Here is a 25,932-nt window from a genome sequence, read left to right on the forward strand (position 1 = left end):
CTATCTAGGTTGGTCATAACTTTCCTTCCAAGGAGTAAAGGTCTTTTAATTTCATGGCTGCAGTCACCATCTGCAGTGATTTTGGAGCCCAAAAAAATAAAGTCTAACACTGTTTCCACTGTTTCCCCATCTATTCCCATGAAGTGATGGGACCGGATGCCATGATCTTCATTATCTGAATGTTGAGCTTTAAGCCAACCTTTACAGTTTCCTCTTTCACTTTCTTCAAGAGGCTTTTTGTTCCTCTTCACTTTCTGCCATAAGGGTGATGTCATCTGCATATCTGAGGTTATTGCTATTTCTCCCGGCAATCTTAAGTCCAGCTTGTGCTTACTGTAGTAAAAAAGACAACTGAACTTTTACACTTTTAACATATGATGATTTATCTAGTTTTTGCAAATTTAACCATGATTAATTGTATGTTAAACTGAATAAATTTTACACATGCCATATATGAAATTATTCAAAATATCTGACTTAATACTTTAAAAACAAAAGTAGTTCTCTGGTTTTTGACAAAATTTTCCTTGACTATTACAGTATGCTTTACTAGAAATTGCTATAAATTTTTAATAAAATCCTATAGTCAAAAATGAATGTTTTGTTCTCATAAAGTTTATTTAAAATCTCTAATGTTTTTCAGTAATGTAAGTAGTAGAATTTAATGGTATTATTATTTTAATTTTTAGACTTTTTGCATTTTATCATTATCAAATATCAATAATGAGCTTCTTCTATTCTGATATCTTTAATTATGTTGCTTTAAAAAGAAAACAAATTATATAAAACCAATTCAACCAAAAATTCTTTATGAGCTAAAGTATACAAACAAATATTTGTGTCTTTTTTCAAACCCCATAATGTAGCATGTGAATCAAATAGGTTTTCAAAAGATATTGTGTTGAGTAATATTAAAAAAACCCAAGTCATTTTAAGGACTATCTCACTTATTAAAACTGTTCTTCTGATACACAAAGTAAACATTAATTATCTTCTGAACAACTTGGTTAACTCTGTTGATTTATAAGGTACTCTTGTTCTGGCCTCAACCAAGTTATCTTATACCTTAAAGCAGATTCAGGAGATTCATCATATTTGTTTCATCATTTTTATAAGAAACTAATGAAATACCCTGCACTCATTATTTTAAAAAAGATAAAATTTATAAATGTTCATTTTTGTCCCCAAGCAAATAAATTAAGCTAACTCTTCTATATTTTTAAGGCACCCTTTGCTCTTTATCATGGTTGCCTAACAAACACAGCTCAGATTGCTATGTTGCCTAATATTCAGTTTATTCAACTTGGTTTTACTTTTATTGTGAAAAATCTTTAAAAATACAAAAATAGAGAAAACATTACAATTAGTCAATGAAACTTTCACCCAAAGCTTTGATAATTTTCAATAATTCACCAACATTTTTTCCATCTAGTCCCTCCTCCATATGTGTTAGTAAAGCAAATTTCAGATACCATATCATTTCAACCACATGTTTTGAGTTTTCCTCAAAAACGAAATCTAAGAAAAATACTCAGCATCCCCAAAATAAAAATAATTCTGTAATAATAATTCCCTCCCTATTCAAAGTTCTCTGATAAACTCAGAAATATATATTTTACAGTGTTTTATGTTTTGCAAAAATGGTGTCACATTACATTTGCCACATTTAATCTATAATAATTATAACAATCTTCTTTTTATCATGTCACTTGTTGAAAAATCCAGACCATGTGTCCTGTAGAATTCCCCATATTCTATATTTAGTTATTGGCAATCCCATCGTAACATTTTACATTCCCTCTCCCCTCATCCCAATACTTCCTGTAAAATTATGGTTTAATTAAGAGACTTAAACAGATTTAAGTACTTGTGGGCAGGAGTGGTGTTGCTGTGTAGTTCTCTAGTCATTTCATTAGGAGAGACAAAATGTGGGCTTGTTACACTTGAACTAAAGCTAGAGGTCAATGACTTTAGGTACTTTCTATCAAATCAATCACTGAAAAGTCCGCCACTAATAATATATTTTTACAATCATGCTATGGCATATATAGACACCATAATCGTTCCCTTTAATGACTGCTCAGTGTACCACTGTATGTTCAACAAATGTCCTATCGAAAGACATCTGAAGTGTTTCCAATATTTTGCAATGAGTAGTTATTTGCATATATTATTTTGTAAACTTCCAGTGTTTTACAATTAAATTTCTAGATGTTCGATAGTTGATCTAAAGGTAAATATGTGTGTAGTTCTAGCAGGTGTTGACAAAAAAGTGTACACTGGCACCATGTGTAATTCTTCAAAATAAATACATATGAATAGCAAAATTATATAAGGTATTTGCATAAAAGGAAAAAAATACATACATTTTTTAAATATCTGTCAAATCAAATCCAGGAATAATGTCTCAAGAAACGGTTATCCTAAATTTATTGGCATTTAAGTTAAAAAAATTAGCATCTTTTTGATATTAGCCTAAAATCCTAACATCATACACAAAAACAAACTCAAAATGGATTAGAGACTTAAATGCAAGGCCAGAAACTATAAAGCTCTTAGAGGAAAACATAGGCAGTACACTCTTTGACATAAATCACAGCAAGATCCTCTTTAACCCACCTCCTAGAGTAATGGAAATAAAAACAAAAATAAACAAATAAGACTTAATGAAACTTAAAACCCTGGGCACAGCAAAGGTAAGATTAAGAGACAACCCGCAGAACAGAAGAAAATAATTGCCAATGAAAAAACTGACAAAGGATTAATATCCAGCATATATAAACAGCTCATATAGCTCAATATCAGAAAAACAAACAGCCCAATAAAAATGGGCAGAAAACCTAAACAGCTATTTCTCCAAAAAAGACATACAATGGCTAGTAAACACATGAAAAAATGCTCATTTATTAGAGAAATGCAAATTAAAACTACAACGAGGTAGCATTTCACACATCACTCAGGATCAGATCAGATCAGATCAGTCGTTCAGTCGTGTCCGACTCTTTGCGACCCCATGAATCGCAGCACGCCAGGCCTCCCTGTCCATCACCAACTCCCAGAGTTCACTGAGACTCAAGTCCATCTAGTCAGTGATGCCATCCAGCCATCTCATCCTCTGTCGTCCCCTTCTCCTCCTACCCCCAATCCCTCCCAGCATCAGAGTCTTTTCCAATGAGTCAACTCTTCACAAGAGGTGGCCATCATCACTCAGGATGGCCATCATCAAAAAATCTACAAAGAGTAAATGCCGGAGAGGATTTGGAGAAAAGGGAACCCTCTTGCATTGTTGAGGAGAATGTAAATAAATTGATACAGACATTATGGAGAACAGTATGGAAATTCCTTTAAAAAGGAGAAATAAAACTACCACCTGATCCAGCAATTCCACTACTGGCCATATACCCTGAGAAAACCATAACTGAAAAAGGCACATGTACGCCAATGTTCATAGCAGCACTATTTACAATAGCTAGGACATGGAAGCAACCTAGATGTCCATCACAGAGAAATGGATTAAGAAGCTTATATACCACAAATGGAATATTACTCAACCATATAAAGAGCAAATTTGAGTCAGTTCTAGTGAGGTTGATGAACCTAGAGTCTGTTATACAGAATGAAGTAAGTCAGAAAGATAAAAAAAAATATTGTATACTAACGCATATATACAGAATCTAGAAAAATGGTATAGATGAACCTATTTGCAGGGAAGGAATGGAGACACAGATAAAGAGAACAGACTTATGGGCACAGTGGGGAAGGAGAGGGTTGGATGAATGGAGAAAGTATCATAGACATATACACATTCAGTTCAGTTCAGTTCAGGCGCTCAGTCGTGTCCCTTTGCGACCCTATGGACCACAGCACGCCAGGCCTTCCCATCCACCACCAACTCCTGGAGTTTACCCAAACTCATGTCCATTGAGTCGGTGATGCCATCCAACCATCTCATCCTCTGTCATCCCCTTCTCCTCCTGCGCTCAATCTTTCCCAGCATCAGGGTCTTTTCAAATGAATCAGCTCTTCACATCAGGTGGCCAAAGTGCTGGAGTTTCAGCTTCAACATCAGTCCTTCCAATGAACACTCAAGACTGATCTCCTTTAGGATGGACTGGATGGACCTCCTTGCATTCCAAGGGACTCTCAAGAGTCTTTTCCAACACCACAGTTCAAAAGCATCAATTCTGCTCTCAGCTTTCTTTATAGTCCAACTCTCACAAACATACATGACTACTGGAGAAACCATAGCCTTGACTAGATGGACCTTTGTTGGCAAAGTAATGTCTCTGCTTTTTAATATGTTGTCTAGATTGGTCATAACTTTCCTTCCAAGGAGTATGGACATTATCATATGTTAAATAATAACTGGTGAGAAGTTGTTATATAACACAGTGAGACACTGTGGCACTCTATGATGATCTAGATGGGAAGGCTCAAGAGGGAGGTAATATATGTCTAATTATGGTTGATTTGCATTGTTGCATGGCAGAAACCATCACAACATTGTAAAGCAATGTTCTTCCAATTAAAAAGTAAATTAAAAATATTAAAAATTAAAAGTAAATTAAAACATTGTTTTGACAACTGTTATTATATATAACATACTGCATGAACAAAAATTCATGATAAAATATTATACCTGTGAGTGAGTGAGTGAAGTTGCTCAGTCATGTCTGACTCTTTGCGACCCCATGGACACCAGGCTCCTCTGTCCATGGGATTTTCTAGGCAAGAGTACTGAAGTGGGTTGCCATTTCCTTCTCCAGGGAATTTCCCAACCCAGGGATCGAACCCAGATCTCCCACATTGTAGACAGACGCTTTACCATCTGAGCCACCAGGGAAGTAAAGTAAGGTTGTTTATACTGTAAACAACCTTAGAGATTATGTCTAATTCATAAAAGTTAAAAACGGACAATAAATTCCAAGAGGTGGATTTTCTCAAATGTATGCAGTAGGACTCAATATTTTGAAATTCTACTTTAATGTTACTTCTGCTTTCACTTGAAAATGACTATATTCAAAGTATTTTTAGCATTAAAAAAAAGTAAAACCTTGCCATTGTAGTCAAATATCTAAATTTGACTGAACAATTATTCACTATATCCTACTTCCAAAGTAGTAATTTTGTTATTGAAAATATTACACTTTACACCTTAATACAAATATAAATATAAACATATATAATGGGCTCCCTTCTTAATTTATTTAGCAAGAATTTGTTTATTTCACGCTATATCTCTGTGTGTATATGTGTTTATGAGTGTGTGTTTTTGGCTTCTAGTGGTATTTACTAATTTTGAGGTCAATCTTACTGCATTAACTAGCACAGTTATTACTGAGATGGCTACGATTTGAAAGAGTAAACTTAAATCCACAAAACTTTCATTTGCTGATATCAAATAAGTGAAAGAAAGGATTATATTATTGTTCCCTCTCTTAAAAAAAATAAGATATTAGCTTTTTCATTAAGTGTTTCATCAGAATTTTCCCCATGGAAAAAGCTTTGTTTTATATTTTTTTCTTATTTAATAATTATCTTCCAACAATACTTAGAATAGATTATAAGATCAGCAGAATAATGTATCCAGGTTACCTACCATTCATCCTGCACACAGAATATACAAACTGGGGACTGAAAAAGACTGCTGCTGCTGCTAAGCTGCTTCAGTCGTGTCCGACTCTGTGCGACCCCATAGACGGCAGCCCACCAGGCTCCCCCGTCCCTGGGATTCTCCAGGCAAGAACACTGGAGTGGGTTGCCATTTCCTTCTCCAGTGCATGAAAGTGAAAAGTGAAAGTGAAGTCGCTCAGTCGTGCCCGACTCTTGGCAACCCCATGGACTGCAGCCTACCAGGCTCCTCCGCCCATGGGATTTTCCAGGCAAGGGGACTGGAATGGGGTGCCATTGCCTTCTTCCTGAAAAGACTGAATGTAGCCTAAAAAAACATTTAGCTGATCAAATGCAAGCTAAATGCCTAAGACCTGAGTTTTAAGAAATTATGCATTTCCTCAATACTCACCTGAAGGATGAAGATTCTGTTCCTCTAAAAATTCCAAATCAAGCATTAGATCATCTTCATCCAGTTCACAAGAGCCCAAATTATTCAAAACATCCTGAAGAAAAATCAAAATCAATAGTTAGAAACTAAAACACTGAGAAACTGAGGCAAATACCCACATTTAGATGTCATGAAGCAAAAAAGAACTCAAACTTTGCAAAGAAATGCTTTAACTGAACCCCAGAAATTATTTGCTTATCTTTCAAGCATTAACATTATTAGCACAAAAAATTTCAATAATTATAAAAATTTTAACTCATTAAAAATTCACAAAGAGGTTTTTCAAATGTATAGAAGAGTGTGAATTAAACCTTTAGATATTTATCATACCAATCTGAGTAATAGTCTTCTAACACATTTAATGTATTATTTCTCAAACAATTTTTTTAAACAGCGCCAACTCTGAAATGTGTATTCTTGAAAGGGGGGAATCCAGTTACTGTTTCCCAATCATTTGCTTTGGATTAGGAGGGATTAACAGTAGAAATAAATATCAACTAAGTTAAAAATTAATTATTGAATTTTATGTCATAAATATCAGAGCTAGATCATGTTACTTTTTCATTTTTTTTTCCAAGAGGGAAAATAGTATAGAAAACTACAAGGATATATTGAGAAATCTTGAGGGAAATCAGTGATGGGCAGAGGTAGAAACTCTTGAAGGAGGACTACATTCCTGATCTGTGTATTTGTATATCGTTGGTAGAGACCAGGTTAAGAAACAACTTCCCTATCCATTGATTTGAGAGTTGACTCACTGGAAAAGACCCTGATGCTGGGAGGGATTGGGGACAGGAGGAGAAGGGGACGACAGAGGATGAGATGCTTGGATGGCATCACCAACTCGATGGACATGGGTTTGGGTGAACTCCGGGAGTTGGTGATGGACAGGGAGGCCTGGCGTGCTGCGAGTCATGGGGTCACAGAGAGTCGGACATGACTGAGCAACTGAACCTAACTGAACTGAATACTGTAAAAAAACTGAATTAAATATTATTGAACTTTAGAAACACATGTTATCTGTGAATAGAGGACAGTAGTTTCAAAGGTGATGAATATAACCAAATATACATGCTTCTTTATATAAATGAAAGTTAAAAGGAACTATTGCTATATTGGATTCAATTGTATTACACTGTATCTGTATTAATTACAAGGAATCTAATAGTTTATAAATAAAATCAACTGCTTCTTGGATGTTCTATATCATGTGGCAAGGACAGCCCACTGAAAATAAGTTGCTTATTTATATAGCATCAAAGATATTATGAATACCAGTTCAGTTCAGTCGCTCAGTTGTGTACAACACTTTACAACCACATGGACTATAGTACACCAGGCTTCCCTGTCCATCACCAAATCCCAATGCTTACTCAAACTCATGTCTATAAGTTAGCAATGCCACACAACTATCTCATCCTCTGTTGTCCCCTTCTCCTCCCATCTTCTATCTTTCCCAGCATCAGGGTCTTTTCAAATGAGTCAGCTCTTTGCATCAGGTAGCCAAAGTATTGGAGTTTCAGCTTCAGCATCAGTCCTTCCAATGGATATTCAGGACTGATCTCCATTAGGATAGACTGGTTGGATCTCCTTTCAGTCCAAGGGACTCTCAAGAGTCTGCTCCAACACCAGAGTTCAAAAATATCAATTCTTCAGCACTCAGCTTTCTTTATAGTACAACTCTCACATCCATACATGACTACTGGAATAACCATAGCTTTGATGGAATGGATCTTTGTTGGCAAAGTAATGGCTCTGCTATTTAATATGCTGTCTAGGTTGGTCATACCTTTTCTTCCAAGGAGAAAACGTCTTTTAATTTCATGGCTGCTCTCACCATCTGCAGTGATTTTGGAGCCCCAAAAATAAAGTCTGTCACTATTTCCAGTGTTTCCCATCTATTTGCGATGAAGTGATGGGACCGGATGCCATGATCTCCGTTTTCTGAATGTTGAGCTTTAAGCCAACTGTTTCACTCTCCTCTTTCACTTTCATCAAGAGGCTTTTGAGTTCCTCTTCACTTTCTGCCATAAGGGTGGTGTCATCTGCATATCTGAGGTTATTGATATTTCTCCCAGCAATCTTGATTCCAGCTTGTGCTTCTTAATCCAACCCAGCATTTCTCACAATGTACTCTGCATATAAGTTAAACAAGCAGGGTGACAATATACAGCCTTGATGTACTCCTTTCCCGATTTGGCACCAGTTTTTGTTCCATGTCCAGTTCTAACTGCTGCTTCTTGACCTGCATACAGATTTCCCAGGAGGCAGGGCAGGTGGTCTGATATTCCCTTCTCTTGAAGAATTTCCACAGTTTGTGGTAATCCACACACTCAAAGGCTTGGCATAGTCAAAAAAGCAGAAGTAGATGTTTCTCTGGAACTCTCTTGCTTTCGTGATGATCCAACGGATGTTAGCAATTTTCCTCTGCCTTTTCTAAATGCAGCTCGAACATCTGGACATTCTTAGTTCGGGTATGTTGAAGCCTGGCTTGGAGAATTTTGAGCATTGCTTTGCTAGCGTGTGAGATGAATGCAATTGTGAGGTAGTTTGAAAATTATTTGGCATTGCCCTTCTTTGGAATTGGAATGAAAACAAGACCAGGAACTGACTGTGGCTCAGATTATGAACTCCTCATTGGCAAATTCAGACTTAAATTGAAGAAAGTAGGGAAAACCTCTAGACCATTCAGGTATGACCTAAATCAAATCCCTTACGATTATACAGTGGAAGTGACAAATAGATTCAAGGGATTAGAGCTGATAGACAGAGTGCCTGAAGAACTATGGAGGGAAGTTTGTGACATTATACAGGAAGCAGTGATCAAGACCACCCCCAAGAAAAAGAAATGCAAAAAGGCAAAATGGTTGTCCGAGGAGGCCTTACAAATAGCTGAGACAGGAAGAGAAGCTACAGGAAAAGGAGAGAAGGAAAGATATACCCATTTGAATGCAGAGTTCCAGAGAATAGCAAGGAGAGATAAGAAAGCCTTCCTCAGTGATCAATGCAAAGAAATAGAGGAAAACAATAGAATGGGAGAGACTAGTGATCTCTTCAAGAAAATTACAAATATAGGCAACACAAGATAAGCTGCCATTCTCAAAAATGCAAAACAGAATATTGAAACAACAAAAGAAATATAATTGAAGTTGATTGTGGAAAATTAAGAGTTTAAACAGATATTACAAGGATACTATTTCCAAGTTTTATTGCACAGTATTCAAATATGAGAATTTTAATCAAGGAGTCAAGAATACATTGTTTAAAAAATTGTTTAATGATGAAGGTGTAGTAATTGATACAGCTTCAAATTAGCCTTAATAATTTTATACTTATATTTTGAATTTCATTGACCAATATTATGGTCTTAACTGTTTTCATCAAAAATTCATAAAATGAATCTTTTATAACTTCATTTTCAAGCTGAGGATAGATTATCAACTGTCAAATTCAAAATAGGGTTGAACCCTAGTACCTTGGAAAGTGATTATTTTTGAAGATAGTACCATTAAAGAAGAAGCTACATTTAAATCAACTCACAAGTATTGGCCCTAATACAATATGACTGGTGTTCCTATAGGAAATATAGGACAGACAAGAAAGACAGAGGGACAGCCATCGGAGGACACAGGAAGAAGGCAGCCGTCTGCAAGCCAAGGAAAGAGACTTCAGGAGAATCCAAACCTGCCTACACTTTGATCTTGGATGCCCAGCCACCAGAACTATAAGAAAATACACGTCTGCCGTTTAAGCCACCCAGTTGTGGTATTTTGTTATCACAGCCCCAGCACACTTACACAACCAACAACATTTAGAAAACAATGGAGATTAGAACAAAGGAAATAAATGCATGGCTGGCATATAATTCTGTGTTATGCTATGTAAGGACATCTTTCTCAATGTAAGCTTATATGTTTTGCATAGCATTTCTCTCTTAAACTGGAAATTACTTCATTTGATGTACCTAGCTAAAGAAAAAGATACCAGGTTCTTTAATAAGCCAAACTTCCTGTCCTTGGTGGATGATCCAAGATGGGCATTTTATCCAAACTTGCTGATGATATAGCCCTTTCAGAAAAATGAGAAGCGGTTCTGTTTGGTGTTAGATATTACAAGGTGTGCATCACAGGGACCTTGGACTTCACTGCATGGTTAAGATAGATTAAGTTTACTGGAAAAATGTCAAGTGTTATATTAGTAGGTCTTCTGTTTCTTGGTTCTAGCAATTCCCGAGGTCCAAAAGCATATATGATCTTTTCAAGGTTGAACTGTTCACCCTATTTTGGATCTGATGGTTGATAATCTATCCTCAGCTTGAAAATAAAGTTGTAAAAGATTTTATTTATGTAACAAGGAACTATTTAAAACCTCTACCACTGTTATATCAACATTTAATTTAAGAAAGAAACACCAACCAAGTGAACAAATTAAATTTGGAAAATTCGCTACATTGTTTTGATTTATTCTCATTTAGGAGGTGAGCCTTGACATTTGAACTAGCAGGCTGGTCCATCACTGGTCTAGAGGAAGTGTTCTTTAATCTGCTTATTCCAAATTGCCTTGCTTTGATATCTTGCTTACAGAGCAACTTTCTTATTAATGTAGTGGAGTCTTTGAAGTTGGTGAAACATCATAAGAAAAGGAGAGCAGATGTAACAACATGATGTTACAGAAGGAAAATCAATGTGAATTTACAGCCCTAAAAGAGGTCTTTTCATATGTCTCCTTAAAAGAGACCAACAGTAGCAACGGTACTTTTGCCAACACTTAAGGACACTCTAGATACTTGCTACCCAATATCCACCAACAAAAAGAACCAGTGCTCTTTAATTACTAGGGAAATAAAGAGAAAATACACAATAGTTTTGGATCATTTTTTTTGTTGCCAGAAACAAGATTTGTCTAAAACAAACAAACAACAACAAAAAAAAAACCAGGGGCAGTTTTAAAAGGTTAATGAAAGTGAAAGTCACTCAGTCCTGTCTGATTCTTTGAGACCCCATGGACTATACAGTCCATGGACTTCTCCACGCCAGAATACTGGAGTAGGTAGCCTTTCCCTTCTCCAGGGGATCTTCCCAACCCAGGGATCAACCCCAGATCTCCCACCTTGCAGGTGGATTCTTTACCAGCTGAGCCACAAGGGAAGCCCAAAGAAATGCATATTCCTAGTATGAACACATTTGTAACCAGTTTTAGGGTAATTGTATCAATTTGCTCTGGAATCATGGTAATATCTGCAGGAAGAATGGCAACCTGCTCCAGTATTCTTGCCTAGAAAATTCCATGGACCAAGGAGCTTGGCAGGCTACAGTACATGGGGTTGCAAAGAGTGGGATGAGACTGAGCCCAGCACAGCATAGCATGGTAATATGTACAGTTAAGTGGCTAAAGCATTTAAGATAAATTGATATATTAGACTTGGTATGTGAAAATAAAACACTGAGAAGAATTTGATGATATAAAAACTAAACCAATGTTTAAAGGCCATGGGGAATTTACTACATATTCTTATTTATTTTTTATGTAAGATGTATGTGGTTGCTATGAGAAGAGTGATTGTTTAATTGTAAGGAAATGCTAATTTTTTACTAAATTCATAATATTAATAAATTAGATATTAAATCAAGCACAATTATTACTAAGTATTCCCTAAGCAGACATTTAAAAATCTGTCAACAATACTAATTACTCATGAAATCTCCCAAATGACTTTAAGCCATTAAGAGCAAACTAAATAGATATTAATGAAGTAATTCAAAAATCAATTTTCTAAACTCTAGGGATTTAACAATGAACTAAAGAGGTGTGTTTTCTTTCCTCACTGAACTTAGAGATAACGAGATTCTAATAAAGAAATATCAATCTTTTCTATAAATAAAGTATGTACCATCACTTATAAATCAATCTCTTATGTTTCATTACTGTGAATTAATTTTCCAGAGCCTTCCTGTTATTGAATAAAAATAAAACTGCATGTCTAAAGCTAGTGCTGAAAAGACAAGCTCCGATCAGCCTATTAATATGTAACTATTCCATGAGGCCCATTTTATGACCTTTTGGCCTCGTCTCTTCATTGCAATAAAGATAATTATGATCCTGTGAAAAATAAAGAAAGCTGGGACGTTACTACACAAGGAAGTGTTGCTTGTAAAAGAAATCATTCTGTCAAAGAAAATTACTAAGATACTCTCGTGGTTTTATAAACATGCTACTAATTGCATTTCTATACTGTTATATTTTAGATAAACAACTTTCCAAGAAGCCTTAAAATATCTAAAAGGCAAGATATGAGATTCTCTACTCTTAAATACTTGTTTATGTAATATTTAATGACACAGCAGACTGCTCTGATCATCATTTAGTCTAAATGTGAAGAGAATTTTCCAAACTAATGAGGAATAATCAATCTAGTTTACATTCTTGGATTCATTCTCCATTATGATCAGGTGATACTAGGTTATAAGTTTCATTCTCTACTAACCTAAATACAGAAGCTTCCATAAATTGACTAACAAGAGAATATTTTATTATTGAAAATGTATGATGTAGCTATTATAGATCTTCAGTGAAATGCACCTGTCGAAAATATATTCTGCAACTGGCTTTACAATTAATTACATTGGCTGTTTTACTTGGGGAAAAAAAGATAAAGTCAAATAACTTATATGCTTTCAAATAATTTGTAATATCCCAGAAAGATAATTACATGAACAGTGAAAAATGAGAGACATAAGAGGGTCAAGATACACATATAATCCAAAGCAGATGTCAGAACAGGCTGAGTATATAAAATTTCATGAGGAGGGCATAGCAACCCACTCCTGTATTCTTGCCTGGGAAATCCTATGGACAGAGGAGCCTGGTGGGCTACAGTCCATAGGGTCGCAAAGATTCTAACACAACTGAAGTGACTTAGCACACATACATGCATACAATTTCATAAAAGCTGAGTTTTGCATATCCATACATGCAGTGGAAAAGAAAATAATATGCCAATACATATGTACATATATATATATATAATTATATAATTTCACTGTTATACTTTCACTGCTCACTGTTAACAGTGAAGTAACTGTTTCACTAATTACTACTCCAGGGAGTTATTTGGTTTTTATTTCCTGATTCGGTAAATGAAGCATTTGCTGTTGTTCTTCAGTTGCTAAGTAGTGTCCAGCTCTTTCGCAACCCCATGGACCATCACCCGTAGGGCTCCTCTGTCCATAGAACTTCCCAGGCAAGAATATTCACTCACTATAACAGAGTTACCTTTACCTCTCAACGTGGTAGGCACAGAGTATTTTCAAAGACAGCTTGCTCTATGTTAGGTCCTGTTTAATCTTATGGATCTTTATATATCAAAATATAGTTTTAATAAATATTTTCAAAAATTTGTCTTAATTCTATCAGCCCTTATTGGTGAGACTTCCCCACTATAAGTTCAAAAAAATACATTTTGTAAATATGAATGACAAATGTATATAATTCACTAAAATGATATATTGGCATTATAAATACAAGCAAAGGTAATATTTTGTTTTCATTACTGTGTTTTTTATTTCTGTATAAAAAGTTAGCAAACTGAGATTCTTAAAGCTATGAGTGGCTAACTCTTAGAGACCAGACTTGCTAACTCTATTCTTTATATTAATAAAAGGTAAATGATTTTATATTATTCAGGCAATACAATACTAAAATACTAAAGTATCACGTTATAACATTTCACTTTTTAGGAAAAGTTAACATTTATATGAAATTAATATCTCCATAGATTTCATATCTATTTTAAACCAATATCTGAATTTGTACAAAATTTTAAAGTAAAGATTGAAGGTTTCCATTATCAAAAGAAGAGAAGGGCAAAGAAGGGAAGGGGCAGACAGAGGATAAGATAGTTCGACGACATTACTCACTCAATGGACATGAGTTTGAGCAAACTCAGGAAGACAGTGAATGACAGGGAAGCCTGGTGTGCTGCAGTTCATGGGGTTGCAAAGAGTCAGACACCACGACTGAACAACAACAACGCAAGGGAATAAATTAAAAGTAACCTTTATTATTAAGTAATAAAAATAGAAATACAAATAGAAAACTAGTGAGTATAAAAATATGATTAGCAAATGCAGTTTTTTCTTGTCATCATTTATGGCACGGAGGAAGATAAATAATGTCTTTTGGGATTCTATTTTCATAACAAAAGAAAACAAATGTTACAGATGCCATCTCCTTGATTTCACATTTCACTACGTGAGTTTGCATCACTTCAATAAAGCAACAGAAATAAATAATTATCAAGTATTTGTAACTCTAATGAAAGCAAGACCCACTCAATAAAATGCCAGAATTAAATTGTGTGTAATTGGCTTGAGATGAACATGGCAACATGGAAAAGAATGCTATCACAATTAAAATTCTTGGAAATCTAGTATTTTTTAAATATATGTTAGAGATCATTATTTATAGCCTTCATTCTTTGTGCACTAGGAAAACAGTTAAGAAGTGTATTTCATTATTTTGTAATTGGTGTTAAGGTCAACTTTTTGCCAAGAACTAATCCAGTTCTTTAACTTTCACTTATAATTCTTTCTAAATACTACTCTGAGATTACTTTCATTAAAGTAATCAATCATTTATATATATTCCTTCATCATCTAATACAGGAAAAGATGATAAAGGTATGTATCTACAGAACAAATACTATTAATGATTTCATTTTAATTCAAAACTCAATGATCTGGGGCTTTCCTGGTGGTTCAGTGGTTTAGACTCCACTCGCAGTGCAGAGGGCCAGGGTTCTATCCCTAGTTGGGGAACTAGATCCCACATGTTGCAATTAAGAGTTCACATGCTAAACCCTCACTTCTACTTGTGTGCAGGCTCATGAAAGAATTCACAATGGACAGAAATCATATGAAATGTCAACAATGTTTGAAGTAAGTTTTATTTCCCTCTAAGAATAAGCACCTTTCTTCTGTCAGGAAGCCTGTGGTCATTTTTTTTGTTACTGGTAGCTCAATATAATTCCCCTATATGTTTTTTATTATATTTTATGATTAAAACTGTGTGATTATTTTGTAAAACAGTAAAAAAAAAAAAGTTTGCATGCTGCAACTAAGACCCAGCACAGCCAAATAAACAAATAAGCATTTAAAACAAAGCAAAACTCAACAATATGAGTTCTATCTACCTATCCAAAATTGCCTCCTGAAAAATTATTAATAAAACTAAACATATTTATTATTTTCTGAAAATGCCATTTGCATTGAGTCTATTTTCTTTCCCCAAATACCTAAAGAGCAAATGCAAAGTAACGTATTCATACTTTATTACATCACAGACTTTTTTTTTTTTTTACATTACTTATAAAAGGGTCTAAAACATGCCTTTTGCTAATGATGGGAAAGATTAAAAATCTTTCTCTTAAAAATTCCCCTTATGTGCAATATATCCTGGTTTTTACAGAATATTTATTGTTGTTCTTCAGTCTCTCAGTCATGTCCTCTCTTTGCTACCCCATGGACTGCAGCATGCCAAGCTTCATGGAACATAAGACCATCAATTATACACACACCTAAGCAGAGTACATTTGCCCAAAGAATGATATCAACTATTCACTGTACTTTCTGCTGGAGAGAAACATCTGTGACTCAGTGCCACATCTGAACAGAGAGTTCTTGTGTTCTCAGAATCTCTAGTGTTGTATCATTATAATATATGAAAATAATATTTACCTAATAACATCTTATGATGCTATCGATATAGTAATATCTCAATTAACTGGAGATGAGATGTCTTACTGCCAAGCTATTTTGATGACAAACAATAATGTCCTTTTTGAACATTAATTTTTTTTTAACTATCTGATATTTTGGGGAAAAAATGTATTATCCAGAAAAAGAATTCATGTGTAATACTGAGGAAATTTTTAAGAATGCTTAATTGCTAGCCCTACACAAGGTTTAGTTGTCTAAGAATTTCTTAGGTGTATGTAAAGATGTGGTAAAGAATCCACCTCCATGCAGAAAATGCAAGAGACACTGGCTTGATCCATGGGTCGCAAAGATTCCGTGTAGTAGGATACGGCAACCTGTTTCAGTATTCTTATCTGTAGAATTCCATGGACAGAGGAGCCTGGAGGGGTAAGTCCATGGGGTCACAAAGAGTTGGACAACAATTATTTTCATATACAAATGATCCTTCACTATGCTGTTTGATAATGTTAAAAAAAGTCTAACCTTTCAAATTTTCCTTGATATTTTCTTTCTTCTATACAGTTGCAAGTTGAACCAAATTTCTTTTTTTTATTCTTCCATAAAAGTTCAAATAACATTCCATTTCTTTATGAAGATTTCCTCATCTTCATGTGGTTAACATTAATTTACTAACTTTAATTACTAACATTAATTTCTTCCCATGTGGTTTGTAATAGTTCTTCTATTTGCATCCTTAGAGTAAATATGGTGCAATTATTCTCCCTCTGCAATTCCTACAGTACTTAACACAGTCTTGAGAATATCAATAATTTAACAAAATCAATAATTATGTACTGATAACCATCAATATGTCAGGCTTCCCCAGTGGTTCAGCAGTAAAGAATCTGCCTGTAATGCAGGAACCACAGGAGACCAGGGTTTGATGCCTGGTTCAGGAAGATCCCCTGGAGGAAGTCATGGCAACCCACTCCAGTATTCTTGCCTAGAGAATCCTATGGACAGAGGAGCCTAGTGGGCTACAGTACATAGGGTCACAAAAAGTGGGACATGACTGAAGCGACTTAGCACCCATGCCCGCACATCAATATGTCAGGTACAGGGCAAGTAACAAACTGTCTCAAATTTTAAACTTGTTAAATAGAACCATATAGCACACAAATTAGAGCATTTTCTGACTTAATGAGAAACCCATGGTTATTTTAATACTTTTATATTTCATTTGTTCAAAGTATCACATTGGAACTATGTTGGGAAGCAATCTAATTCGACTTACAAAATTATTTCATACTAATGTACTTTGCATTAAGGTACAAAGAAACACAAGTGAATAAGCAGAAATGGTACACCACAAGCAATTGCAGAGTACCTCTTTTTTTCCTTTTCTTTTTCTTTTTCTATTCGAAAAATTAAATTTATATTCTCTTAAATAATAATGAAAAGAATTATATTTTAAAAACTAAAATAAAAATGGTGTTAAATGCTATGAGAGAAAGAAGGACAAATATTTCATCAATATAAATATATGAACATAATCAGGTTCGAAGTGCTTTATCATCAAATTTCTTTAGTGCTTAAATATCTACAGTGATCTACAAAAATATATAGGCCCATTTCTTGGTCTTTGAAAAATTAGTTTAAAAAACACAATATTGACTTGTAGTCTACAATAAAACATAAAGTCACAAAATAAATATATTCATAAATATCAAATATATGTCAATATTAATTTTATCTAAATTACATAAACAAGAAAATATCACTAAGCTACAAATCAGAAAAAATATTTGCAGGTAGATAAGAGTCAAGACAGAATAGAATAGGTTCACTTCTTTGTTTTGGCGTTATTTGCCAACCTATTTTTTTACATATATAAAGATTATCAAACGAATTTATCCCTCTGGTTAGATCAATACACAATTTAGAAAAAAATATTTTTATTTTATCTAAATTATTTGCAAAATTAAATACAAAATTGGAATATTTTATCTTGCCCAGCCATTCACACATCAGTTTTTACTACATAGAGCTGAACTATAAAGAAATTCTAAGTAAATGAAGTACTTTACATCAACAGAAATCTAGTGCAGTATTCAAAATCCACTGATAAAATCAATCAATTCAACTTAATTAATGTATAAGTTAATGTAATTTATATTATAATGATTTGAGGTACATAAATAGTGATAACATTAAAGAAAAATGTTTAGAGAAACTAAACAAATTAAATTTTAATGAAATTATAGTTGCTTTACAATACAATATTACCATAAGCCTTTTTTTCCTGTGGAAACTCATTTTCCTTTCATTATTATGATTAGAAATTAAGATTTATTTTTATTACCATTACCCCAAAATGCATTCACTAAGTGCATTTTCCCATTTTTTACCTTCATAGCAACAATTTACTACATTTGTAGAATAAAACAATCATTATTAATTCCATGTACCCCATGATATATTCTGGGATAAAGATATCAAAAAACAAAAAACATCCTGTTGATGAAATTGCATCTTAATTTGTTTTCATTTTGTAAAAAATCACACCAATATATAATGCAAATAAACATGAAATCAGCCTTTGTATTTTTACGAAGCTATTGTTTCCATCATCTTCCTATAAAATATACCATCAATTCTAAAAGATTCAAACTCTTTGAATTTGTTTCATAAATTTGAGAAAAATCTTGGAGCATAAAGAAAGCAAAAGTCTTCTATATCTTAGAATGAATAACTCCAAGTTATTCAGGATGTTAACATGAAGTCCTAACTGGCAATTGCTTTCTGCCCTAATTATCATTTTCTCACTTCAGCTTCATCATATGTTTGCCCTAAGAAATATTTCTTATTGCTAACTGCTTTCTGAAACATTCAGAATGCTTACCAGATCTACCAATACTTTTATTATCATTCTGAGAATATCTATAATTCATATAACCATGCCAAATATATGTCAGTTTCTGCAGAAATTTAAATTTTCATTTCTATAAAGGTTTTCATCACACCATCTTAAATCTATCACACCAGTCCTCCTCATTGTATCAAGCAAATGGCTCCTCTTTGATACACTACATTCTCCCCTTTCCCTATATTCAAATTTTTCTATCTTTTATACTACCATTAATTATGTGGGAAAGCATTTCAATTGCTGATACCCAAGAAACTTGACAAGTTCCTTGGAGTGTGCTTCATAAGATTCTCTGACTTAAAGGAAAGATTCCTTTTGTTTCATACCCCTCGATCTTCATATTTCTCATAAAAATTTTCTCATTAACCTTCATATAACAGACCCCCTTGGAGTTATGTTGTAGCCATATACTAGATTTTGACCTTAAAACCATCCTGTACAAACCTCCAAAACTATCTCCCTCTGTCTAGGTAACCCAGAAATCCATACATTAAGATGACAAGAATACAAAATGAAGAGAATCTTTGAATCATAACATGAAGGAAAGCTGCCCTGGAGAGTTGCCAGACCCTGTCTGTAAGAAATACACTTGTGTTGTATTTAAGCCATTAAGATTTTCCATGGTTTATTTCTTAGTACCTCATAGCCCAGCCTATACAAATTAGTAAATTCTCATTCTTTTACTCATTTCATATGCTCCTTATCTTACAATTTTAAGTTCCGTAATTTTCTAATAATTGTTCCTCTATAATGGACTTTAAACAGTCTTGCTTTCCTATATTTTACCAGGTCTCTATTACTTTCTATTATTGCAATATTGAGTATCATACTGGCAAAATACTTTGTGCACTGCTTCCTTAAGTGTTATATACTGTGTTTTCCTGGTAGCTCAGTCAGGAAAGAATCTGCCTAAAATACAAAAGACAGCCTACAGTGTAGGAGACCGGGGTACAATCCCTGGGTCGGAAGATCCCTGAGAAAGAAAAGGCAAGCCACTCCTGTATTCTTGCCTGGGAAATCTCATGAACAGAGGAGCCTGGTAGGCTATAGTTCATGGAACAGCAGTTAAAATTGTGCTTCCTGGGTATACTGTGTTATAAATTATTAAAGCAACTTTTTCTTTCTGTGTGTATGCGTGTGTGTGTTCAGCTGCTTAGTCGTGTTCAACTCTTTGCAGCTCTATAGAGTATAGACCACAAGTCTCCTCCATCCATGGAATTTTCCAGGAAAGAATACGAGAGTGGGTTGCCATTTCCGACTCCAGAGGATCTTTGCAACCCACGGGTCAAAACCAGTCTCTTGCATCTCCTGCAATGGCAGGAGGATTTGTTACCACCAGCAGCACCTGTTGGAGAAGGCAATGGCACCCCACTCCAGTACTCTTGCCTGGAAAATCCCATGGATGGAGGAGCCTGGTGGGCTGCAGTCCATGGGGTCACTAAGAATCGGACACGACTGAGCAACTTCACTTTCCCTTTTCACTTTCTTGCATTGGAGAAGAAAATGGCAACCCACTCTGGTGTTCTTGCCTGGAGAATCCCAGGGATGGGGGGAGCCAGGTGGGCTGCTGTCTATGGGCTCACAGAGTTGGACACGACTGAAGTGACTTAGAAGTAGCAAATCTACTATTGCAGTCAAGAATCACTTAGAAGAAATGTAGTAGCCATCATAATAATAAACAAAAAAAAAAAAGATTCCATAATGCAGTATTTGGGTGCATTCTTAAAAATAACAGAATGATCTCTGTTCATCAGCAAACCATTCTATACCACAATAAACAAAGACTATGCCCCAACCACTAATGCTAAAAAAGGTGAAGTTTAACGGTTCTATGACTGAACAAGACCTTTTAGAAATAAGGCCAAAAAAGACGTCCTTTCATCACAGGGGACTGGAACGCAAAAGTAGGAAGTCAAGAGATACCTAGAGTAATGGGCAAGTTTGGCCGCTGAGCACAAATGAAGCAGGGCAAAGGCTAACAGAGTTTTCCCAAGAGAACACACTGGTTGTAGAAAACACCCTCTTTCAACACCACAACAGATGACTTGTACATGTGGTCAATACTGACCATGGTATTGACCAGATGGACAATACCAAAATCAGACTGATTATATTCGTTGCAGCCAAAGATGGAGAAGCTCTATACAATCAGCATAAACAAGACCAGGAGCTGACTGTGGCTCAGATCATGAACTCCTTATTGTAAAATTCAGGTTTAAATTGAAGAAAGTTGGGAAAAACACTAGACCTCTCAGGTATGACCTAAATCAAATCCCTTACAATTATACAGTGGAAGTAACAAATAGATTCAAGTGATTAGATCTGATAGAGTGCCTAAAGAACTAAAAGAACTACAGATGAAGGTTTGTAACACTGTACAAGGAAACCTTACAAACAGTTGAGAAAAGAAGTGAAAGGCAAAGAAGAAAAAGAAAGATACATCTACCTGAATGCAGAGTCCCAACAAATAGTAAGGAGAGATGAAATAGCCTTCCTAAGTGATCAAAGCAAAGAAATAGAGGAAAACACAGAATGGCAAAGACCAGAGGTCTCTTCAAGAAAATTAGAGATACCAAGGGAATATTTCATGCAAAGATGGGCACAATAAAGGACGGAAATGGTATGGACATAATAGAAGGACAAGATATGGCAAGAATGCACAGAATAATGCTACAAAAAAAAAAAAAAAAAAAAGATCTTAATGACCCAGATAACCTTGATGGTGTGATCAGTCACCTAGAGCCAGACATCCTGGAGTGCAAAGTCAAGTGGGCCTGAGGAAGCATCACTATGATCAAAGCTAGTGGATGTGATGGAATTCCAATTGAGCTATTTCAAATCCAAAAAGATGATGCTGTTAAAGTCCTGCACTCAATATGCTGTACTCATTTGGAAAACTCAGCAGCGGCCACAGGACTGGAAAAGGTCAGTTTTCATTCCAGTCCTAAAGAAAGGCAATGCCAAAGAATGCTCAAACTACCGCACAATTGCACTTATCTCACACTCTAGCAAAGTAATGCTCAAAATTCTCCAATCCAGGCTTCAATAGTACGTGAACCAAGAAATTCTAGATATTCAAGCTGGATGTAGAAAAAGCAGAGGAACTAGAGATCAAATTGCCAACATCTGCTGGATCATAGAAAAAGCAAGAGAGTTCCAAAAAACATCTAATTCTGCTTCATTGACTACAATAAAGTCTTTGAGTATGTGGATCACAGCAAAGCGTGGAAAATCTTAAAGAGACGGAAATACCAGACTACCTTACCTGCTTCCTGAGAAATCTGTACTCAGGTCAAAAAGCAACCGATAGAACCAGAAATGGAACAACAGACTGGTTCCAAATTGGGAAAGGAGTACGTCAAGGCTGTATATTGTCACCCTGTTTATGTAACTTACATGCAGAGTACATCATGTGAAATGCCAGGTTGGATGAAGCACAAGCTGGAATCCAGATTGCTGAGAGAAATATCAATAACTTCAGATATGCAGATGACACCACCCTTATGGCAGAAAGGAAAGAGAAACTTAAGAGCCTCTTGATGAAAGTGAAAGAGGAGAGTGAAGAATTTGGCTTAAAACTCAACATTCAAAAAATGAAGATCACAGCATTCAGTCCCATCACTTCATGGCAAATAGATGGGGAAACAATGGAAACAATGAGAGATTTTATTTTGGTGGGGCTTCAAAATCACTGCAGATAGTGACTGCAACCATGAAATTAAATGACACTTGCTCCTTGGAAGAAAAGCTATGACAAACCCAGACAGCGTTTTAAAAAGCAGAGACATTACTTTGCTGACAGAGGTCCATAAAGTCAAAGCTATGGTTTTTCCAGTAGTCATGTATGGATGTGAGAGTTGGACCATAAAGACAGCTGAGCGCCAACGAATTGATGCTTTTGAACTGTGATGTTGGGAGAAGACTCTTGAGAGTCCCTTGGACTGCAAGAAGATCAAACCAGTCAATCCTAAAGAAAATCCCTGAATATTCATTGGAAGGACTGATGCTGAAGCTGAAACTCCAATACTTTGGCTACCTGATGCAAAGAACTGACTCACTGGAACAAACCCTGATGCTGGGAAATATTGAAGGCAGGATGACGACAAGAGGATGAAATGCTTGGATGGCATCACCTACTCAATGGACATGAGTTTGAGCAAGCTCTGGGAGTTGGTAATGAATAGGGAAGCCTGGTGTGCTACAGTCCATGGTGTCGCAAAGAGCCGGAAATGACTGAGCGACTAAACTGACTGAGAGCCACCTTGAAGCCCCTTTCTTTTACTTAGCCTATTTTAAAAGATGTTCATAATCACTGAGACATATGGCAAGAACAAAGTTACTATATGTTAAATTTATAGAATCTATTTCTTTTCTTATAAACTTATATTCCTTAAAGGAATATAAATTCATTAGCACAAGAATCAAGTCTCTCTTGAAATACCACCAAATATGTCCTGTAAATCATGATATACTATTTTCGTAATAGCAACTTAAGACAATTATGCCTGATAGCAGATCCTAATTTTCCACACTAAAATATTTCTTAGTTTATCTGCATTTCTAAGCTACAAGATCAAGATACATTATCTTAGGCATATTTGGGATATCAAAGAGTTGAGAATTAAATGAACTTATGGCCTTCCTCAGAATACAAATATTAATTCCACATTGCAATTAGAAATATTGTAATCCACTCTATCATCTGCCAAGTGTATGTAGAACACAGTGAGAAAGAACATGTTTTTTTTTTTTTGTAAAATTGTAATTTTGACTGTGCAACATAGCTTTGGATCACTTCCTCTTAGGAACTTATGCTCTTTCTCTGTCAAATGGAAACAATCAGTCCTGCTCTTATTTGTTGCTAGGATTAAAGTTCTAAAGAAAACTGTACAATGTTTTGCAAATATCACTCATTATTATTTCAAGTTACCAATCAAGTATACATTTTACTTCTGTTAAAGCCAGCAGACATAGATTTTCTAGAAATCTGAAACTATGAAATTACAAGCAATGTCATAAATATCTGAACATTTTTACAAAATGAACAAAAGTTATTTAATTAATGGATGAATGAATGAATGCAAAGTATAATATATTGATAGTAAAGAAATAATAGTTAAATGTTAAGGGAAATTAGAGATGAATGAAAAAAATGTGCCAGAATAAAAGATAGTGATATTCTATTATTTATCCTATTTTTATGAAAAATTACAATTAAAAAACTTCATAGTTTCTATGCAAATTTCCCATCCACAGTTAATATCCATAATTGTCTATTTCCAGTTACATGTTGTTAATTCCTGTAAAAATGTTCATCTCAGTTACTGTTGCTCTATTAGGAAATGTTACATTGAGTTACATTAGATTTCTTACACTTTTAAAGACAGTATTCACATGTTGCTTAATATAAGTTTCATTATTAAAACTTTAGCAATTTTTACTTCTTATGCATTTTTTAGTTATTTGGTTTAATTCCATCTCTCAGATGTTATTTTTTCAACAAATGAACAGCTTCTATGTGCTACTGATAATTTCCTGGAGATCACAGTTCTTTTATATCCATATAGTGATGATATAATCCATTTTCCATTAAAATGATTTAGGATTCAGCTACTCAGGTTACAATTTATCTAGCATTCTTACCTATTTATACCAGTGCTGTACAGTGTTGACTAATAGCTTGGCCATGTGTTCAGATTTTGGATAGCAAAGCATCTTACGGAGCTAAATTTCAGAAAAAATGAGATTTTACAACCTAGTAATAAATGTTGCTGGGATATAGTTCCGTCTCTGAAAATTAGCTTCCACAACATTAATATTATTTTATAACCACAAACATAATGCGCCTATGAAGAAGTGTGTGAAGCATCTAAGATTTTATCCTATAGGTAAGCTAATCTTTAGCCCACCACAGTTTCATATTTGCTAGAAGAAGACACAGACTCTTGGGTTAGACACAAAAAAACTTTATTCACATCAATAGCAATAGCTGGAGTGTCAATATTTGTGAGTATGTGTGGTGATTTCCTAAGTGCCAATTCCCACAAGTTAACACAAAGAGAGCAAGGTGATGATATATGCACATGCATAGGGTTGTATTTCAGGAGACAAACCTCATTTGGGATGTGCAAGTAAAATGCAAATCTTTGATAATGGGGAGTAAACATATCTGCCATTTGTTAAGGAATAAGACACTATCTCCCACTTTTGTTCACTATTGAAAGTAAATTGAAAGTGAAAGCATCTCAGTTGTGTCCGACTCTTTGCAACCCCAGGTACTATACAGTCCATGGAATTCTCCAGGCCAGAATACTGGAGTTGGTAGCCATTCCCTTCTCCAGTAGATCTTCCCAACCCAGGGATAGAACTCAGGTCTCTCGCACTGCAGGCAGTTTCTTTACCAGCTGAACCACAAGTGAAGCCCCTGTCCACTATTAAGTATGAGTAAAAAACTATTTTGGCACAAAGGCAGTGCCTTCTCCTTGCAAGCAGTACAGAAGTATGAGAAATCTATGTGAATACTGTGTCTTAACAACATCCAACTATTGTCTATAGGGTCTTAACTTTTGGAAAATGTTTCCATCACTACAACATCCTGTTGACTGCTTTGATTAATCTGTCTGACAGGCTGGGACTAAAACCACCAATTTACTTCACAGAGCATTTAATTAAGGCTACTAACAATAAGACTGAGCAATATGAGGCTAACTTGCAGAACTGAACTCAGTCATGTCCCCTAAGGCCCCAGATCCAGGCAGCTGAAAAAATCCAACAACTGATTAGGAACTGCCTTAAAAGCCAGGTGACTCTCCGTATCGATATTTCCATTTGACCCAAGACATTAACCCAGTTTCAGTGGGAAGTATTAAAGATAGCTCAGACTCTGCCTGCTTTGGCAGGCAAGGAGAAAGTCTAGGGCAAATCTGTCACCTGTAACTACCCCGGGTCAGTGAGTTGAGGCTGAGCTGAAAGCTTTCAAAAGCCAAAGTTATGTCATTGATCACTGCAGCTGAATGCAGGAACAAGATCAGCACCCCTTTTTCCAATTGGTGATCTCCATTTTAGGGATTACTGCACACAAAGTGAACATTAATAACGAGACACCTATTCCTCCATAAGTCATCCCCAAAACCAAAAGCCATGACTTTGGCTCTTGAGGGCTTTCAGCTCAAATTCATGCAGTCAAATGAGGGCTACATGATCAACTAGTGGTGTTTCCTTAAATACTTGCTGGTCAATTATGACCATCC

General features: G+C 35.2%; 1 protein-coding gene across 3 annotated transcripts in view; it reads right to left on the reverse strand.

Moving 5' to 3' along the window:
* Positions 1–25,932, reverse strand: part of CCSER1 (coiled-coil serine-rich protein 1) — a 1,491,930-nt gene that overhangs the window by 1,196,389 nt on the left and 269,609 nt on the right. For all 3 annotated transcript variants that reach the window (XM_010860144.1, XM_010860145.1, XM_010860146.1), the window contains exon 4: positions 6,023–6,116. In XM_010860144.1, coding sequence (XP_010858446.1) covers positions 6,023–6,116 — 94 coding nt within the window. The remainder of the gene's footprint in view (positions 1–6,022; positions 6,117–25,932) is intronic.

The sequence above is a fragment of the Bison bison genome, unplaced genomic scaffold (assembly GCF_000754665.1).
Source record: "Bison bison bison isolate TAMUID 2011002044 unplaced genomic scaffold, Bison_UMD1.0 scf7180017864464, whole genome shotgun sequence".
NCBI lineage: Eukaryota > Metazoa > Chordata > Mammalia > Artiodactyla > Bovidae > Bison > Bison bison.